At 31.2% G+C, this 17,197-nt stretch overlaps 1 protein-coding gene across 1 annotated transcript; it reads right to left on the bottom strand.

Moving 5' to 3' along the window:
* Positions 1–954: 954 nt before the first annotated feature.
* Positions 955–16,534, bottom strand: LOC139514370 (uncharacterized). Its single transcript, XM_071303500.1, has 9 exons — positions 16,369–16,534; positions 6,829–6,968; positions 6,229–6,370; positions 5,152–5,273; positions 4,409–4,519; positions 3,435–3,480; positions 2,738–2,798; positions 2,103–2,193; positions 955–1,149 (listed from the first exon to the last, which is right to left on the bottom strand). The coding sequence occupies exons 1-9, from the start codon at positions 16,469–16,471 to the stop codon at positions 1,012–1,014; spliced, it is 954 nt and encodes a 317-aa protein (XP_071159601.1). The 5' UTR covers positions 16,472–16,534; the 3' UTR covers positions 955–1,011.
* Between the last annotated feature and the right edge of the window lie 663 nt (positions 16,535–17,197).

Genomic DNA, 17,197 nt, shown 5'->3' with positions numbered 1-17,197 from the left:
ATTGTTGGGTTGCTGCTTTATAGATATATATACCCCACATCTTTCATACAAATGCACAATTAAAGATTTTAATCAAGAAATTCTATTGTTTTTTAATGACTGATACTTCTCAAGGTATAAAACCACTAATTTATAGCCCCATTGCTTTCTATGTTAAATTCTGCAATTTCAAGCATTAATTGCTACTGTATCTTAAGTTCAAATAAAGTGGTAGTTATTTAATGACAAAACTGTACCTTATCCTAACTTGTGCTGAAAAAATCAACATACCTTTAATTATAAAAAAGAAGATGTGGTATGATTGCCAATGAGACAACTGTCCACAAGAGACCAAAATGACACAGACATTAACAACTATAGGTCACCGTGTAATTTAAACACAAGGTTTATGACCACAAAAGGTAGGTGGCTCAAACCTTTTAGGAAATAATGGTAATTTAATTTTAGCCATGATTATGTATGTCATTTTCTGTTTTAGGTCTTTTATGATGTATTTAACAACTATAGGTCACCGTGTAATTTAATTGCATATTAGAGCGTACTGGTTCCCGGAAGTTTGACAGTACAGGAACTTCAAATCTGAACAACAGGCCATATGTGCCCTCCTATCATTATTTCATTAACTTCTTTATTATTCAAATAAATCTTTCAACAAGGGTTCTACAGTGATCCCAAGTCCCCAAGCTTTCATTTGATACAAAAACTACCCAAATATATCCGCTATTGACAAAGATACAGCTATGCATAGGAACTAATTTGTTTAAAATATGTACTACTTTCTTGTATGTTCTTTCCGACTTGGTCTGAATTAGTGGTTCTATACCTCAAAAGAATCAACATGATTCCTTATCAAATCAAAGACATGATCATTAGCTCTTAATATTTAACTTCAATGTTTTTATCCATTCTGATAAACTGATAAAAGATTTTCAGAGAATTCGCTGAAAAATAAACTTTGGAATTGAAATAACTTTATTGATGTCTATTTTTTTCTCTAATAATAGTGTTTTATTATAAGATTTTATACACAAAAATATTTTCCAAATCTGAGTCCTCATGATGTTCATCTCCATATAACAACAGATTGGCCTGAGGAAGTGTGGCTGAAGTATCTATCTTTTTCACCCACTTGTCCAAATCAACCTTGGTCTTCAAAAAAAAGGAAGAATGACATATGAATCAGTCTATATAGCATGTTAATGTGTCAGCAGTAGCTACGAATATTGACTAAATAATCTAAGGATGATTCAATCGAAATTTAGCTTTAGTGACCCAACATATCAGATGTAAGTCAAGATATGCAGACGTGCTGCTGAGATTTATTTAATAACCTCATTCAATTATTGAAGTTTTGTAAAAATCAAAATATGTATTTTTTGTTGCAGATTCACAACACGTTCATATATTTGTCCGTTATCGCTTATTCCATCTGTGACATCTTAATCTATTTAAAAGGGTTATTCATATTGTGCTGTTCAAGTTTTAACAGATACATAAGTGGGGATAATCCATATTAATTTGATACAAGGATTGGTGCACAGTATATACTGAGAGGTCTGATCAAAAGATGAAAACAACTGACCCATTGACATATTACCTTGATTAATTTCAACCAATCAATATAATTGTCCTATAAAAAGGTTACCCATTCCAGCATCATATCTGTGAATACATTTATATTGGTAGACTCTGTTGCAAGATATACTTAAACAAGAATGTGTCCATAGTACACGATTGCCCCACTCACACTATCATTTTCTATGTTCAGAGGACAGTGAAATTGGGGTAAAAACTCTCATTTGGCATTAAATTAGAAAGATCATATCATAGGGAACATGTGTACTAAGTTGCAAGTTGATTTGACTTCAGTTTCAACAAAAACTACCTTGATCAAAAACTTTAACCTGAAGCAGGACAGACGTATGGATGGATGGACAGAAAATGAACAAAAGGGACAAACATGACAGATGAACGAATGGACGCACAGAAAAGAAAATATAATGCCCCATTACTATTGTAGGTGGGGCATAAAAATACAGAAAAGCATTATAAAACAACTACGAAACACCCTAGTAGGTTTGATCTTGTATTGTATTTCATACCTGTAGAGGTGATATAGAATCTTCTATGCTAGGTATTGTCACAATAATAGTTCCTGATTTCTTTAAAGTGTCGTACAAATAGTTCCAAATCCTGAAATATAATCAATACATATGTAAAATAACTACAAACAGGCATGAAGTGTGCCTTGTTGTTGATATCAGATGAGATCACTAGATCATTTGTAAAGACTGTATAATGACCTTAATATTTTCACTGAATTTGAGAGGGGGGTTAGGAGGGGTCCTGATCCCGAAATCCCTGACTTAAAAACACGATATCCCCAGGTCGTTAATTTAAATCCTGACATCTCGAAATTCAAAATAAGAATTCCCTGATCCCGAAGGGTCAATCCCGAAATCCCGAGCTTAAAAACATCCGATCCAGGAGTACCGATAAAGGTCCGATCCCCCCTCATTTGAGTTGTTGGTTTAATGATGTACACACAACAATTCCACATCTCCTTTATTCATACACATTTTCAGTTTTATAAGTAGTTCATACAAGTTTGTTTTTATCCTACTGGAACAATTATTAGGGGAATTAATCATGTTAAACATTATTTCTTATGGTTATATTTACTACAAATATAAGATAAAATGGGAATACATAAAAAGACATTTAAAACTAATTTTACCTTTCTTGAATTTCTTTGGGCATGAAAAACTCAAACACATTATTTAGAACAATGATGTCAGCTGAAACAAAAGAAAACAAACAATGAGGAACACTGTAAATAAAAGAAAAGAATTAAAGCAAGATTTATTGTGAATGTTGTTTTATGTATATGTTTAACATTTTTAAAAAAGTTAGAGTTTTAGGTAAGCAGGAGGTAAAACATCAAATTGACTGCAAAAACTGTCACAATTCAACCAAAAAAGTTAACAAAAGTGCTTTTAGACATATAAGACAGACAGGGCACAACATTCACCATATGTCTTTCGAAATCATCGAAGTCCTCTGGAACGATCCTAATGACCACACGTCAGACGTCCTTAGGAGTAAAAGAGAGGATTATTGGATCCTCCAACTCAGAGCGCTAAAACCCATTGGAATCAACAGTTTAGAGACTTCCAAATTTCAGTACACCACTCACTCTATTCTCTGCTTTTAGACATATATTCGTTGTGTGCAAATTGGTTCAAATTCTTTCATTGTAATACAAATTCAAATTGCCAATTTGTGTATATAGCTTATGAAACTAGTCGGTGAACACAGTCTATAAAAATATAACCTGCCACAAAAATCACAACATCAATCATTTGTTTACTATAACTAAAATAATTATGTTTAATTGAATCTATCATAATCCATGCATTGTTGTTATGACCTACCTTTCTTAATCACATCAGTACAATTTAAAACATCCTTATGTAGAATCTACAAAAAATATAGCATGGTAGTTAATTCTTGATATATATTATTTGCAATATGTTAAACTTAACCTGATTTATTTATTGGTTGTTACATGCTATGAAAAAGCTTTCAGTAACTCTGAGTACTCTTAAATTGGTGCTTTTCATCTTTTGTATTTATGTAATTAAGTGCTGTTCTGATGAGCCAACCCATTCCAAACTGATTTTATTACTTTGTTCTAATGTTGTGCTGTTACACCATTGTTTCAGGTATGAGGAAGTGTTGAGCTCTCTCAAACACATTTAACCCTGCCACATTCTAGATGAGCCTGTCCAAAGTCAGAAGCCTGTAATACAGTGATTTTCGTTTGTTGCTGTCTGTCATATTAGTTTTTCATATATTTTTTTGGGTTCATAAATCATGCTGGTTTTTTTTTTTAAAGTGTTTTACATTTTGTCATGTCAGAGCTTTTGAAGATGGCTATATAGTATGGGTTTTGTTCATTGTTGAAGGCTTATGGTAAGCTTTATGTGCTTAAATCTGCTTCATTACTCGTTTTCTCATTGGATACCATACCACATCTTCTTAATTTAGACTGGTCATTAATTCATTATTCATGGAAATAATTTGTCATTCACAGTAAAGAAATAGAGTGACATTACATATATCATGCTAAAAGTACTCTTTCTCTTTAAAAGATTTCTCAATCCCAACGCGACTTTTTAAGAATTGAAAGCTTCTTTTTGTAGTTTTATTGTGGTGTAATTACATTGACAAAAGCACATGAGGTATAGAAACAAAAGCTTTTTGTTTGTTTTGTTTTATATATATCATACACATTCAATGTTGTAAATTTGTCAAAAAAAAAGCATGTCCTTTCATGGATGCTCCCTTTAAAGGGAATATAAAACATCACTTATAACACAACTTGTGTAATTGAAAGTAACCATACCTGAACTCTATCTGTCATTTTGTATTTGTCAACCATTCTCTGTTGTAACTCACAAAAACTGACATCAATTTCTATGCCTATCATTTTCTCTGCATTACTAAATATATAACCCTAAAAGTAATAATGAAAGACAATTTATGGTGAGTACTTTTAAAGTTTCCACTGCCTATTATCATTTACATTGCAATTATAAAATATAATACAAACTATGGCATAGAACTAGAATTCATTTCATATGTCTGGCCTGTACTCTACTATATGTTTCTTTCTAGATTCCCAATTATAATACCTTTCAACTAACTATCTATTGATACTGGTTCTATATCAGTTGTGATTTTCCTCAAATTGCCCAAGTGACATAACCCTGCAAACACGATTAAATTGTTGCTCAATTTATGTTATATTATATTAACATAACCATACAAATGTCAATCGACCTTTTTATTTCTATCTATAATTGAAAAGTAAATTTTGTCAAATACAAGTAAATTGATTGATCTAAGTTTATAGCCAAAATAAAGTGACTCGTTTTGTCAACATACTAAAACAGTTTGGTTTTTTTATCATTCCAGTACCCTGAAACAAGACAAAATAGTCTTCAAATTAGTTTGTTACGAAACACTAATGCAAAGCATAACCATTCTTCATTTAAAACATGTCAATTACAGCACAAATAAATAACATTTAAATCTATGAGGCTTTTTTTGGCAATCTTTATATAGAACATTAAAGTTTGTACCTACCCCATATAAAACTGCTCCTGTCCTTGATCCAACATCTACAACTGTTTTACCTCTTAATTCAGGTAACAGATACTGGTATATGTATTTAATCTGTGGTACTGATGCTGAATGTGTTATAAAAGCTGGAAATAAGTGTATTTATTTTTACTTCATATATGAATTAACAATTCCATCACTCAATTACGTTATGGTACTCACATCAATTGTGTGGTTTCAAATGGCTAATGCCGCTACAAGGCAGCAACCGCACCCACAAAGTGGAAAGGGATTTATATAAGTTGCAAAACTTGTTTCCCAATCCACTATAAATAAATATGTTTAAACTAATTAAATATCAAATAACAAAGCAAAATGCCATCTTTTGGAGTTAATGTTGAGCCTAGGAATTTTGTCGCAAAAAGCTCAACACAGGGATTGTAATTCGGTAGCAGCAGTGGCAGCTTCAACTAACATATAAAAAGCTTCATATTTCAGAAGATGGAAGACCTGGATGCTCCATACTTTGTATATAGATGCCTTTAATTATGAAGTCTCTGTCTGTCATGTGACCATTGTCCTTGGCCTCATTTTCCTGGTTCATTGCTCAGTGTTAGGTTTTTGTGTTTTGGTTGGGGTTTTTTTTAACTATCAGCAATAGGTACATGTATTTCCTGTTTGGTTTATCTGACCTTGATCTCATTTTCTTGGATCATGCTAAGGTTATGAGATAATTGTAGTAAAGCTTTATATTTATGACTATGAACATAAAAGCAATGGTCAGTTAAGTAGGTGAGACATTTCAGTGTGTGCACTCTTGTTAATTATAACATATCATATGTTTTCTTCCTCAGTTCAGTTATAAGGTATAACAAAACAGACACTGCCAACAAATACAATATGTCACTTTCCTTATATACTTAAACTTGATAAAAAATAATTTTGAACACAATATGTTGTTAGTATTTAATAAGTTTGTGGTTGGATAACTTTTTATCCTACATTCTATGTAAATAATAAAGAGATAGTTAAAATAAAACCAACATTTTCAGTTTTTTTAAGTATAGAATTTGTAAAACTAAAAATATAATTAATGCTTACTGAGAGGTTTAACATCATGTGAGCCACATTTCACGCAATAGTTTCTGCTCATTTTGCCTTCATCACACAAATCATCTACTGTTTCCTCGTCATACAGAAAAGCATCAACATGGACTGTGGTAGCAGAATCACAGTCACTGTTCTAAAATATAAATAGAATTAGTATTTTTATTCCAAGTTAAACAGTAAGTCATTATTCTGTAAATATCCTGCACAAGTTGTCTGAATATAAATCTGAAAGAAAAAAAATTCAAAACAAGATTGCTACTATTTAAGCATTTTGGTCACATGAATCATACCACCATAACAAAAAGCAAATTGGAAAATATAAATAAGTGGTTCATTTCTGAACAGTAAAACATGCATTTTATTTCATGATATCTATCATATTGTATACACATACCAATCCAGCACAAGAAATGCATGTGTCCATCTTTTTCTAAAATGTTGAAAAAAGGATAGCCCTTTTCCTAAGTATAACAAAATCTAGTTTAAATTCAAAGTGTACCCAATTTTCTGCTGCTCCATTTCTAAAGTGAGGAGTTGAAGTCAAGAAACCCTGTTAAACCCTAGTGGTTATATAAAGTACAGTTTACCTACCATACCAATAGTTGGTGTCTGTATGTTTTCAGTTGCAGACACTGCATTCTGTGGTAAACTCTGTCGTATGTCATCTCTTAGGCAGTCTAGTATAACATCATTTTCATTGCCACTTGTATCTCTAGCTTCATTTACTAAATCTATAATTTCATAAGAAAAAATATTTGTTTCTGTGTCTAATTATATATCAAAGGAGACAGAAGACTGTAGGCACAAGTAAACCCAGAGTCTAGGGTTGCTTTTTTTTATTTTTGTATACTCAACATCTTAATTCATATCATAGAGAATAATACATGGCAAAATCCGTATCATATGTCGTATCATCCCGAGACATCAATATCAGCCCAAGGGCCTTTAGGCCCGAGGGATGATATTGGTCGAGGGTGATACGGCATGTGATACGGATTTTGCCATGTATTATACACTTTATCATATATTTCAACAGAAGAGTATTATATTATATGAACTGTGTTCTGATCCATAGCACTGGGTTACCTTCAGTTCTACTTTTGTCTTGTTTCAAAGGCCTTAAAAGAACTGCTCAATTACTTATCCGAAGCACCTGGGTTACCTTACAATTTGCGTGCTGTTGTTTTAAAAATATTTTGTTTATTATTGTATTAATTTGTGTGTTTTGTATTTTTCATAGTTGCATTTAGAGTCCCAAAAAATATGAAAACTTGACGTTCGTGACGTCACATACAATATGAAAACTCGACGTTCGTGACGTCACATACCAAACAATGACGTAATTCAAAAAATTTACCTATTTTGAGGAAAATTTTTCTTAAGCCAAAAAAAAGTATGGGTGTGATAAAGGGTATGCGATAAAGGGTGCGCATCAAAGTTGCACGATATGGATTAAACAGCAGGCTATTTATCACATATGCAAAACTACTGTATTTACTACTAAACATATGATAAATTTTTGTATACCCAACATCTTAATTCATATCATTTTTGTAATCAGTAACTATTTACATAATGTATCATAACTCCTATTTGATACTTTATATCATAAAGGCAACAATTTTGAATTTCAAATTATAACCAAAAAAAACACAAATCTAAAGAAGGACAATCAAATCATCAGCCATGCATTTTTATTTGTAGCAGTTGTTAAGGAATACTTCTTCACATGTATTTCAAATTTGGTCCAATGCACATTTTGTACTGTTGTGGTGGCCAACCTGTACATTAAACATAGTTAAATAACAAATTAAATCACATGTAAAAACCTACATTTGTGTCTATTTATTTCAATTTCCAAAGATATAAATCCTGTGCAAATAGTTGACCATCTTTGATTTTCAAACTCTTTCAATACCTTTGAGGATATTTTTTTTTTATTTTTTTGATGAATTTAATAACAAATGTTACAAGAAAAGTAGGGTTGATTGTGCTGACCATGCAGTTTTACATATAGAAGGGGCACAATTCCATAAAAGTTGTTCACACTAATATTCAAAATTGGTGCTAATTTCCTCCCAACTTCATGCATTTTAGTTCTTGCTGTGACACAACAGACTTGACACAATGCCATTTTGACATTTCAGCTTCCAGCCATTCGTTTTATTTGATCATGACATCCATGTGAGGTTGTAAAATCAAAGAATGTCCAACTATCGAAGGGGTTAAAGTCATAGTCAGTTTAATGCCTCTGTTAAATTCAGTATTGAGTCAATGACATTTTGAGATTTTAAGATTTCAGCCTTCGTTTTATATAATCATTGCCTCTGTTTGGGTTACAAATCAGACAATGTTTTATTATGATGGGGATGAAGCTTTTGCCTACAAAGTTTTGTTAATCTAAGGGCCATGGTACCAAAGTTTGCAAAGTTATGCACCAAACACAAATCAGACAATGTTATTATCATAGGGGTCAAAGTCAAGGAAAGAGTGACCTGATTTTGGTTTTACAGTACATAAGTTAAGAGCCATATGTACATATACACAGATAAAACAGGGATTTACTTTAATGTCAGAAATGCCAGGAAATAAAAATTTAACTGGAGAGAATTTAGGCTTCTTTTGTTTATTTGATAAGGGGATGTATTTTCCTACATTCACTCATTATATTGCAGCATATATATTGGATTGCAGTCAAAGAAAGAGTATCCACAATTATTGCATAAGAAGATTATTAAGCGACAATCAAATACAATCATTTTATAAGTAGGGAAAAAACCTCAACATAACACAGAAAAAAGATGAACAACCAAACAAGTTTCATAAACACTACTAGCGAACGTGTATTTATTTACAAAGTTATATACAAAAAGATCAGGTGCAAAGAACAGGCACTTGTTTTCTATCCATGGCAAGATCTACTATCCATATATAGGGATAGTAGATCTTGCCATGGATAGAAAACAAGTGCCTGTGATAAGGCATTACATAGGGTGCTATAAACAGTTTCGTATAAAAAACTAGGGGTTATTCCCCAACTAAAAATAGACATGGAGGGAAGTCCCTTTTTATCAACATAATTGGTGAAAAAGTATCATGTTTTTTGTATTTGGTTGTAAAGATATGTTAATTAACTTCAATTAAAACAGGTTGAATGATTAAAATAATTTAAATAATTAGATTAAATATTCATGTTTTGAGGGGAGACAACCCTGTAAACAGTCTGTTTTTTTTGGCAGTGAAAATTCAAAACTTATTTGCAGCCACTGTAGCTCTTTTCGGAGCAGGCGAACGTAGCCTGAAGCATGAATTTTTTGAAAGACCAGGTAAAAATCTATGAAATTCATACACCTTTGATTATGAAAAATGTGCAGGTATCATGTCTTCAGGGGTGTGCACATGACCTGATTTCAGGTTTTTTAAGCTTAAATTTATAGGCAATGTTTTTCCCAGTTTCTCTGGATAAAACTTTTTTAAACTATTAAAAGTACACTTTTTTTTTATTCCATTATAAACTAGAGAACATTCTGATTCCAGTGATATCTAGTTTTATACAGGTATCTTTATTAATCAGTCCACCACTAAGGGTCACTTATACATGGTCCCTCAAAATATGACGTCATAGAAAAAAACTGTTGATTGCACCCATAATAACAAGTGCATGTGGATTTTAGATAAACTACCTGTAAGATACCTGTAAGATTGTTTTGGGGCTCATATGGAAGGATCCTATCCTTTTTAACCCACCATATTTTGGTACACTTTCAAAACCGATACAATCATCAATTCTGCATGATTTGGTGCAATATTTCACACAACTAAAAAGTTATACAGAAAACTATTTGTGTCCTCATCAATTACTTAACTAATACATGACTGACTCCCAATGCACCGGTTCGTTTAACTCTAGAAATAGCCGATTCTGGTATAAAAACATTCAATTCAAGTGATGATAATATTTTTCACAGCACATACAGATGGGATCCGGACAAAATTACGGAAATGAAAACTAGTTTGATTAGTCATATGGACACAATGAGCAGTAACGTTGAGCAAATGGTGTGTACAGAACAAAGTATTGAGAATACTGTTATAAAACTTACTGAAACATTGAATACTGTCTTCAAACCATTTTGTGAAAAACGTTATTGTATTAAAAGGAATGCTACGAACATTAAAAGTAATAAAAACTCACTGCCAAATAAACCATGGTTCTACGATAGATGCAAAGAACTGTATTATATATATCAATGTAATATTAGGCGTTTCAATAGGAACAGAAATAATTTGAATCGCCAAATTCTGATTGAGTCAAAAAAGAACTACAAATCGTATGAAAATCGCGTTAAACGAAACTACTTGAGATATGAAGGAAACCAAATTGACTATTGGCGAAAACATAATCCGAAACAGTTTTTTGATGTATTTAAAAAAGGAAAGAAGAACACTAATTGTAATTTAAAGTCGTCAGATTTTTATAATCATCTCAAAAACCTAACTGCTGAAACCAGTCCTAATATAACCGATGAAGTTGAAGTTGATAACCAAGAATGTGTGTATAACGAACTTGATGCCTCTATTACTCAAGAAAAAGTATGTAAAATTTTGTTGAAGTTAAAATGTAACAAATCGCCAGGTGCTGACAATTTGTTAAATGAGTATTTTATACATTTTAAAGACATTCTCGTACCTTTAATTGTGCAATTGTTTAATGTAATTTTTGAAACTGGATATATGCCGAAACAGTGGTGTAAAGGAATACTTATTCCTGTGCATAAAAAAAATAATGTAAATGTTACTGATAATTATAGAGGTATAACACTAAGCAGTTGTTTCTGCAAACTTTTTACTACTATTATTAATGAAAGGCTTACATTGTGGGCTAATGAAAATGACATTTTAACTGATGCTCAGTTTGGGTTTCGATCCGGTCATGGCACAACTGATGCTATTTTTGCCTTACAATCAATTATTACTAAATATTTGGGATTGAAGAAAAAACTTTATTGTTGTTTTATAGATTATAAAAGTGCTTTTGACAACTTGAATAGAAATTTTTTATATTATAAGCTTGCAAAATGTGGTATTAGTGGTAAACTTTTTTCAATTATTAAATCTTTATATGATATTTCTATGAGCTGTGTAAAATTTAAAGGTGAATTTTCTGACATATTTTCTGTAGAAAAAGGAGTATTGCAAGGGGAACCATTATCACCTATACTATTTTCAATGTTTTTAAATGATTTTGAAAATGAGTTTATTAATAGCTTATGTCTACCAGTAGACATAAAAGAACTTTCATTGTTTTTATTGATGTATGCAGATGACACTGTTATATTTTCCGAAACTATTGATGGGTTGCAAAATATGTTGAATTCACTACATAATTATTGTAAAAAGTGGAAACTTATTGTAAACACAAGCAAAACTAAGGTGGTTGTTTTCAGAAACTGTGGTAAATTAAGAAGCGATGAAAAATGGTTTTATAATAGCGAAATTATTGAAGTTGCTGATCATTATTTGTATCTGGGTGTTATGTTATATTACAATGCAAAGTTTAATCAAACTCAGTTAAATATTGCTGCCAAAGGCAGAAAATGTTTATCAATGTTGTATGGTAAAATAAAACATATGTGTTTAAATGTACAAACAAAATTGTATTTATTTGATGTCTATGTATCACCTGTTTTATTATATGGAAGTGAAATATGGGGTTTTCATAATGCATCTCATATAGAAAAACTTCATATAGAATTTAGTAAAAATATTTTGACAGTTAAAAAGTCCACTGCTACCGCAGTGGTTTATTCTGAGTTGGGAAGATTTCCTTTATTGATATCTCGGAAAGTAAAAATATTAAAATATTGGATTCGTCTATTACGGACGAGAAATTGTATTCTTAATGCTATATATAATGATATGTATGATGAGTGTGAATCAGGAAATAAGTCATCATGGGTTAATAATGTTAAATGTATGTTACTTAGCCTAGGTTTTGGACATGTGTGGTATGCACAGAATGTTGTATGCGAAGAAGCATTTATTATTTTATTCAAACAAAGGCTTATTGACCATTTTCTTCAAGAAAGAAATATGTTTTTTCGATTCATCATCAAAATGTACTATCTATAAACACCTTGTGGATAATGTTCAATTGCAGTTTTATTTGACAAAAAACTTAAGTCCACAATGTATTAGATTTTTAACTAAGTATAGACTGTGTTCACACAAATTAAATATTGAATATGGTAGATTCATTAAAAAAGCAAAAAATGAAAGATTATGTATCTTATGTAACCAGGGTGACATCGAGGATGAGTTTCATTTTATTCTAAAATGTCCAAAATATGACAATATTAGAAAAATGTATATAAAAAGGTATTATTATACAAATGCATCTGTTTTTAAATTAGTTCAATTATTGTCAACAAAGAATGTTTCGGAATTATCTAATTTAGGAAAATATCTGAAATACGCCACAGATATAAAATTTTCATGACAATCTTCTGAATGATTTATACTATGAAGTCTTGCCTCCTATTGTATTTAAATTTGTTCTGTTATTATATACATGTACATATTTATGATAAACCTATAAGCTGTATTGCTTTTGGTTTGAAATAAACTATTATACATTCAAAAGCTTCCACAGTTTTTGAAGAAATAACTTCCACGGGTAGGTTATTCCAATCATTAATAATACGTTTGTGAAAAATGTCTTAAATGAAAAGAAGTGTTACGTCTAGGTTTTGCTAATTTCCAAATATGACAACAGGTATTTGTACTGATGACAGATAAAAATCTTTCAAGATATCTTCGATTCCTTTTACAATTTTAAGGGCATACGATACAGTTTTGATCCCATATTTATATTTTGATAAAAATTTCCATATAGACTATTTTTTACCTGATTAAATCAAATATGTAATAAAAAATATACCTTCATGTGCTACTTTTTGAGTAAAATGAGGTCGAAATTTTGTATATTTGCTCAAAATTCGGATTTGTGGCCGTATTTTCCCTTTCCAAAGAAAGACATAACTTTTTTATTTTAAAAGATAAACACTAATTGTTTTTTGTTAAATAATTTGTAATTTCTGTATTTTATAAGTATCCTAAAAATTTATACATTTTTTTATTCAGAAATTACTCATATTTATCAAATGTTCATGAATGTAGAATAAAAACATAATTTTTTGCTGTATATTTATCAAATTAAAAAAAATTGCACTATTTACGTTTTCATGAAAATTGGCACACATAATCTTGTTGCGTGATGAAACCAAATGGCATTTTAAAAAAGAGGGGTCCATGAACTCGTTTTCAAGTTAAATAAGTTTGAATGCTTTCGGGTCGATCCGGCCCCACGTCGATCCGGCCCAAGTCGATCCGTCCCACGTCGATCCGGCCCCACGTCGATCCGGCCCATATGTTAAGTCGATCCGGCCCCAATAAAAAATATATTTCTAAGGAATAAAAATAAATATATATATATTAATTGTAATTCATAAATGTTTATTATTTTTATTATAATGTTAAAGGTGTACGGTAAAAAAAAATAAAAAAGGCCTTTGGAAAATATTTTCTTTATATGAGTATAAAACAACTAGGTTGATTATGTTTTTATTACAAGTTTTCAAGATTATTGGGTATAATTATATTAAAACATATATAAAAGAATTCAGACATCAACATTAATCTGCCGAATCCTTTCTATAAAAGAGTGCTGATATTATATTATAGAGAGTGAAAACGTACATACAAACATTAAGTAGATTCTTTTTTTAGTTAAAAAAACCCCATTAGGAACATATAGGGCGCAATTTCCACTAGGAAAGCCGTCCTTAAAAAAATTCACAGAAGAAGAAGAAGAAAACGTGCATTCAGTGTCATTGCTTTGTTATTTTCTTGCAATAAAGAATAATGGATACTCTCCCATAGTTAGAAAAAATACTCCTTTTTTAATATTTTCCCTAGCCTATACACATGGTACAAGCCAAGGCAAAAAGCATATTGCATGCTTTACCATAATGGTTATACTTCACCCAGCTAGATAGGTTAAGCAGGACAGTTGAGTGTAGAAATGGTTACAACTCACATGATGTTACTTTCTTTCTCTTTTAATCTCAGATGACATGATTTTCTCTTTTTGTTGTTTTTTTCGTTTTAACATCGGTATAACATTAACTTTTTATAAAGCCTGCAACAATCGAAATTATCCGCCTCCCAAGAGAAATAAAGCGTAAAATATTTCATAGTCAATTTTTATTAACAAAATTTCATATCGGCCCTATGTTGCTACTTACATAATGCCAACATTTGCCCGATTATTTATAACTAACATGAGATAATAATATGAATTTACAACAACAGACCAACGTTGGGCCAATGTTGTTTAGCCAACACCAACGTGCGACCAACGTACCGACAATTTGCCAACGTTGGGCCAATGTTGTGCAGCCAACATAAACTTGCGACCAACGGACCGACAATTTGCCAACAATGGGCCAATGTTGTGCAGCCAACACCAACGATCGACCAATAGGGCGGACAATTTGCCAACGTTTATGACTTTTTTTTTTTTTTATCTACACACAACTATTCAAAATATTGTCAAAATAAGAAAAATATATTGACTATATTTGATGTTACAAAAAAAAAACCCAAGTGTTATAGAATAGAATATGCTTATATTCTATTATATTCCTAACATTATATATGTTATAGAAGCCTATGATGTAACCTGAAAAAAATACAAATAATTATTATCTACACCAACCAGAAGATCAAACTATAAAGACCTTGTTGAAAAACAGATTACGTAACTTTAATTAATCAGCATTGGATTGAATTAAGTGATTACGAGTGGCATTACCTTAGTTCACAATCATCAGACAACTGTTGAATAAACAAACCAATTATAGACTAATGATTTGATTAAATAAGTCATTATGATGCGTTAAATTTTATAGGTCCATTGGACTGTAAATATTTATTTAGCTATTCTGTGTGAGAACTGAATAAAATAAAAATCGCCATGAAATTCAAAGTAAAAGTTATCATGGAAAATAACTTCATAATTTAAAAATGTAGAAACTGCGATACAAACAGACACAATAATACTCATTTTCGTACCGATTTAAAATAGTTCTTTAACTGGTACTCCAATACTTCACTGACCTGTTGTCATCGGTCATCGGGACACTTTTTTCAAATTCCATTTATACTGTTAAAATGTGTGACAAATTCCTCCAAAATCAATATAGTTAATTTATATTTTATTATGGGGCCGGATCGACTTGGGGCCGGATCGACGTGGGCCGGATCGACTTGGGCCGGATCGACTTTGGGCCGGATTGACTTGGGGCCGGATCGGTTTGGGGCCGGAACGACCGGATACCGTTTGAATGATAAAAATCAGTCGAAAACTTTTTCCCGATAAGTCATAGTTTGATGTTGCGGAAATAACAATTTACGTTAGCAACGTCATTACCTCCCCTGTAACTATATGCCCTTAAAAGCTTGTATCATATCACCTCTTTGCCTACTGTGAGTAAAAGAAGGTAGTTTAAGTACTTTTAATCTGTCTTCATAGCTTAAATGTCTTATATCAGGAATCAATTAAGTTGCTCTCATCTGCACTCTTTTTTACAGCATTTTATCTTTTCTCAAATGTAGATACCATATTGTGTGTCCATGTGTGGTCGTACCAACGCAATGTATAGTCTTAAAAATGTATATATATATATTAGATCTTTAAAGCTTATTAAGTTTGGTTAATCAGCCTATTTTTTTTTTTACTTGATATAAGAATAAGATTGTTTTGAAAAATAATTCCAAGATTCTTTTCTTGTACATCTTTAGTGATATCAATATTGTTCATGGTATAAACATTTTCAGGATTATTTCTTCCATAGTGGATTTGTTTACATTAGTTCACATTAAATTGCATATCCCAGAACATGGACTAATTGTCAGGTCAGAAATAACCACCAATTGGTGGATTATAGATGTACCTCAATTGACGTATATAGTTTTCTATATAACTTTTTAGCTGTGTGAAATATTGCACCAAATGGCAAATCATCAAATTCAATCATGCAGGATTGATGATTGTGTCATTTTACCTACCATCTATATTATTCTTTAACCATCCAAGAAACTTAAGTTCATCTTTGTCGCTTAAACGTGACAGAAATTTCTTGAACTTCTCTACCGTCTTACTGGTGTCCATCCCAAATTTTTTTGTTGTCTCGAAACGTGGTCAAAATGTCAAAATTGAAAGTGAAAGTAGTATAAATTTAGATGCAATACCGGACTAGATATGATCCAATCTTGCATTTAAAGAAGGGAGACAATGTGCTGGATTTAAAATTTTCAAAAATCTATCTAAGATTATTATTAACAAATCGGTTTATAATTTAAATAAAGAAATATTTATGAAGAGTAGTAAATAAATTCTGAAATCTAGTGATTGTAGAAGTTTGTAATCAAATTTCAGCAGATATGTCAATAGCAGAGTTCAAGTTTAATATATATGAGGTCACATATTCGACCATATAAAATATTATACTAAAAGTCTGGGACTATTATACTAACTTAGTATAATAGTCCAAGTAAAAGTGTACTTGTTCTTATTTAGATTGATAAAATTGCCATTATGTGTTTTAAAACAACCCATGCAAACTTGAACTGGAGCTGGTATAAAAATTGTTCCATCAGGGAACATAAAATGATTTTCAAATCAGACATCTGGTACCAGGTAGGCTATCACAACCTAAAGTCTAGGACTCAATCTCAAAATGAGACATTTGGAAAGATAAACTCATAATCATTTAGTTAACTATTTCAAAAATAAATCAAACATGTTCACTCATTACTACGATAAGCTTGGTTATACTGAAATTGTTTAAATATAGAAAATAGAATCATTTTATAGAACCCTGACCAATCATTGTGA

Source organism: Mytilus edulis, chromosome 3 (genome assembly GCF_963676685.1).
Source record: "Mytilus edulis chromosome 3, xbMytEdul2.2, whole genome shotgun sequence".
Classification (NCBI taxonomy): Eukaryota; Metazoa; Mollusca; class Bivalvia; order Mytilida; family Mytilidae; genus Mytilus; species Mytilus edulis.
This window is presented reverse-complemented; position numbering and strand designations above follow the sequence as displayed.

Excerpts from the sequence above, each read along its gene's own strand:
- LOC139514370 (XM_071303500.1), bottom strand. The coding sequence starts at position 16,471 with ATGGACACCAGTAAGACGGTAGAGAAGTTCAAGAAATTTCTGTCACGT. Across the intron at positions 6,969-16,368 it reads GTTAAAGAATAATATAGATG|ATTTAGTAAATGAAGCTAGA; the intron begins GTAGGTAAAATG and ends ATGAAATTATAG. Across the intron at positions 6,371-6,828 it reads AGACACCAACTATTGGTATG|AACAGTGACTGTGATTCTGC; the intron begins GTAGGTAAACTG and ends TTTATATTTTAG.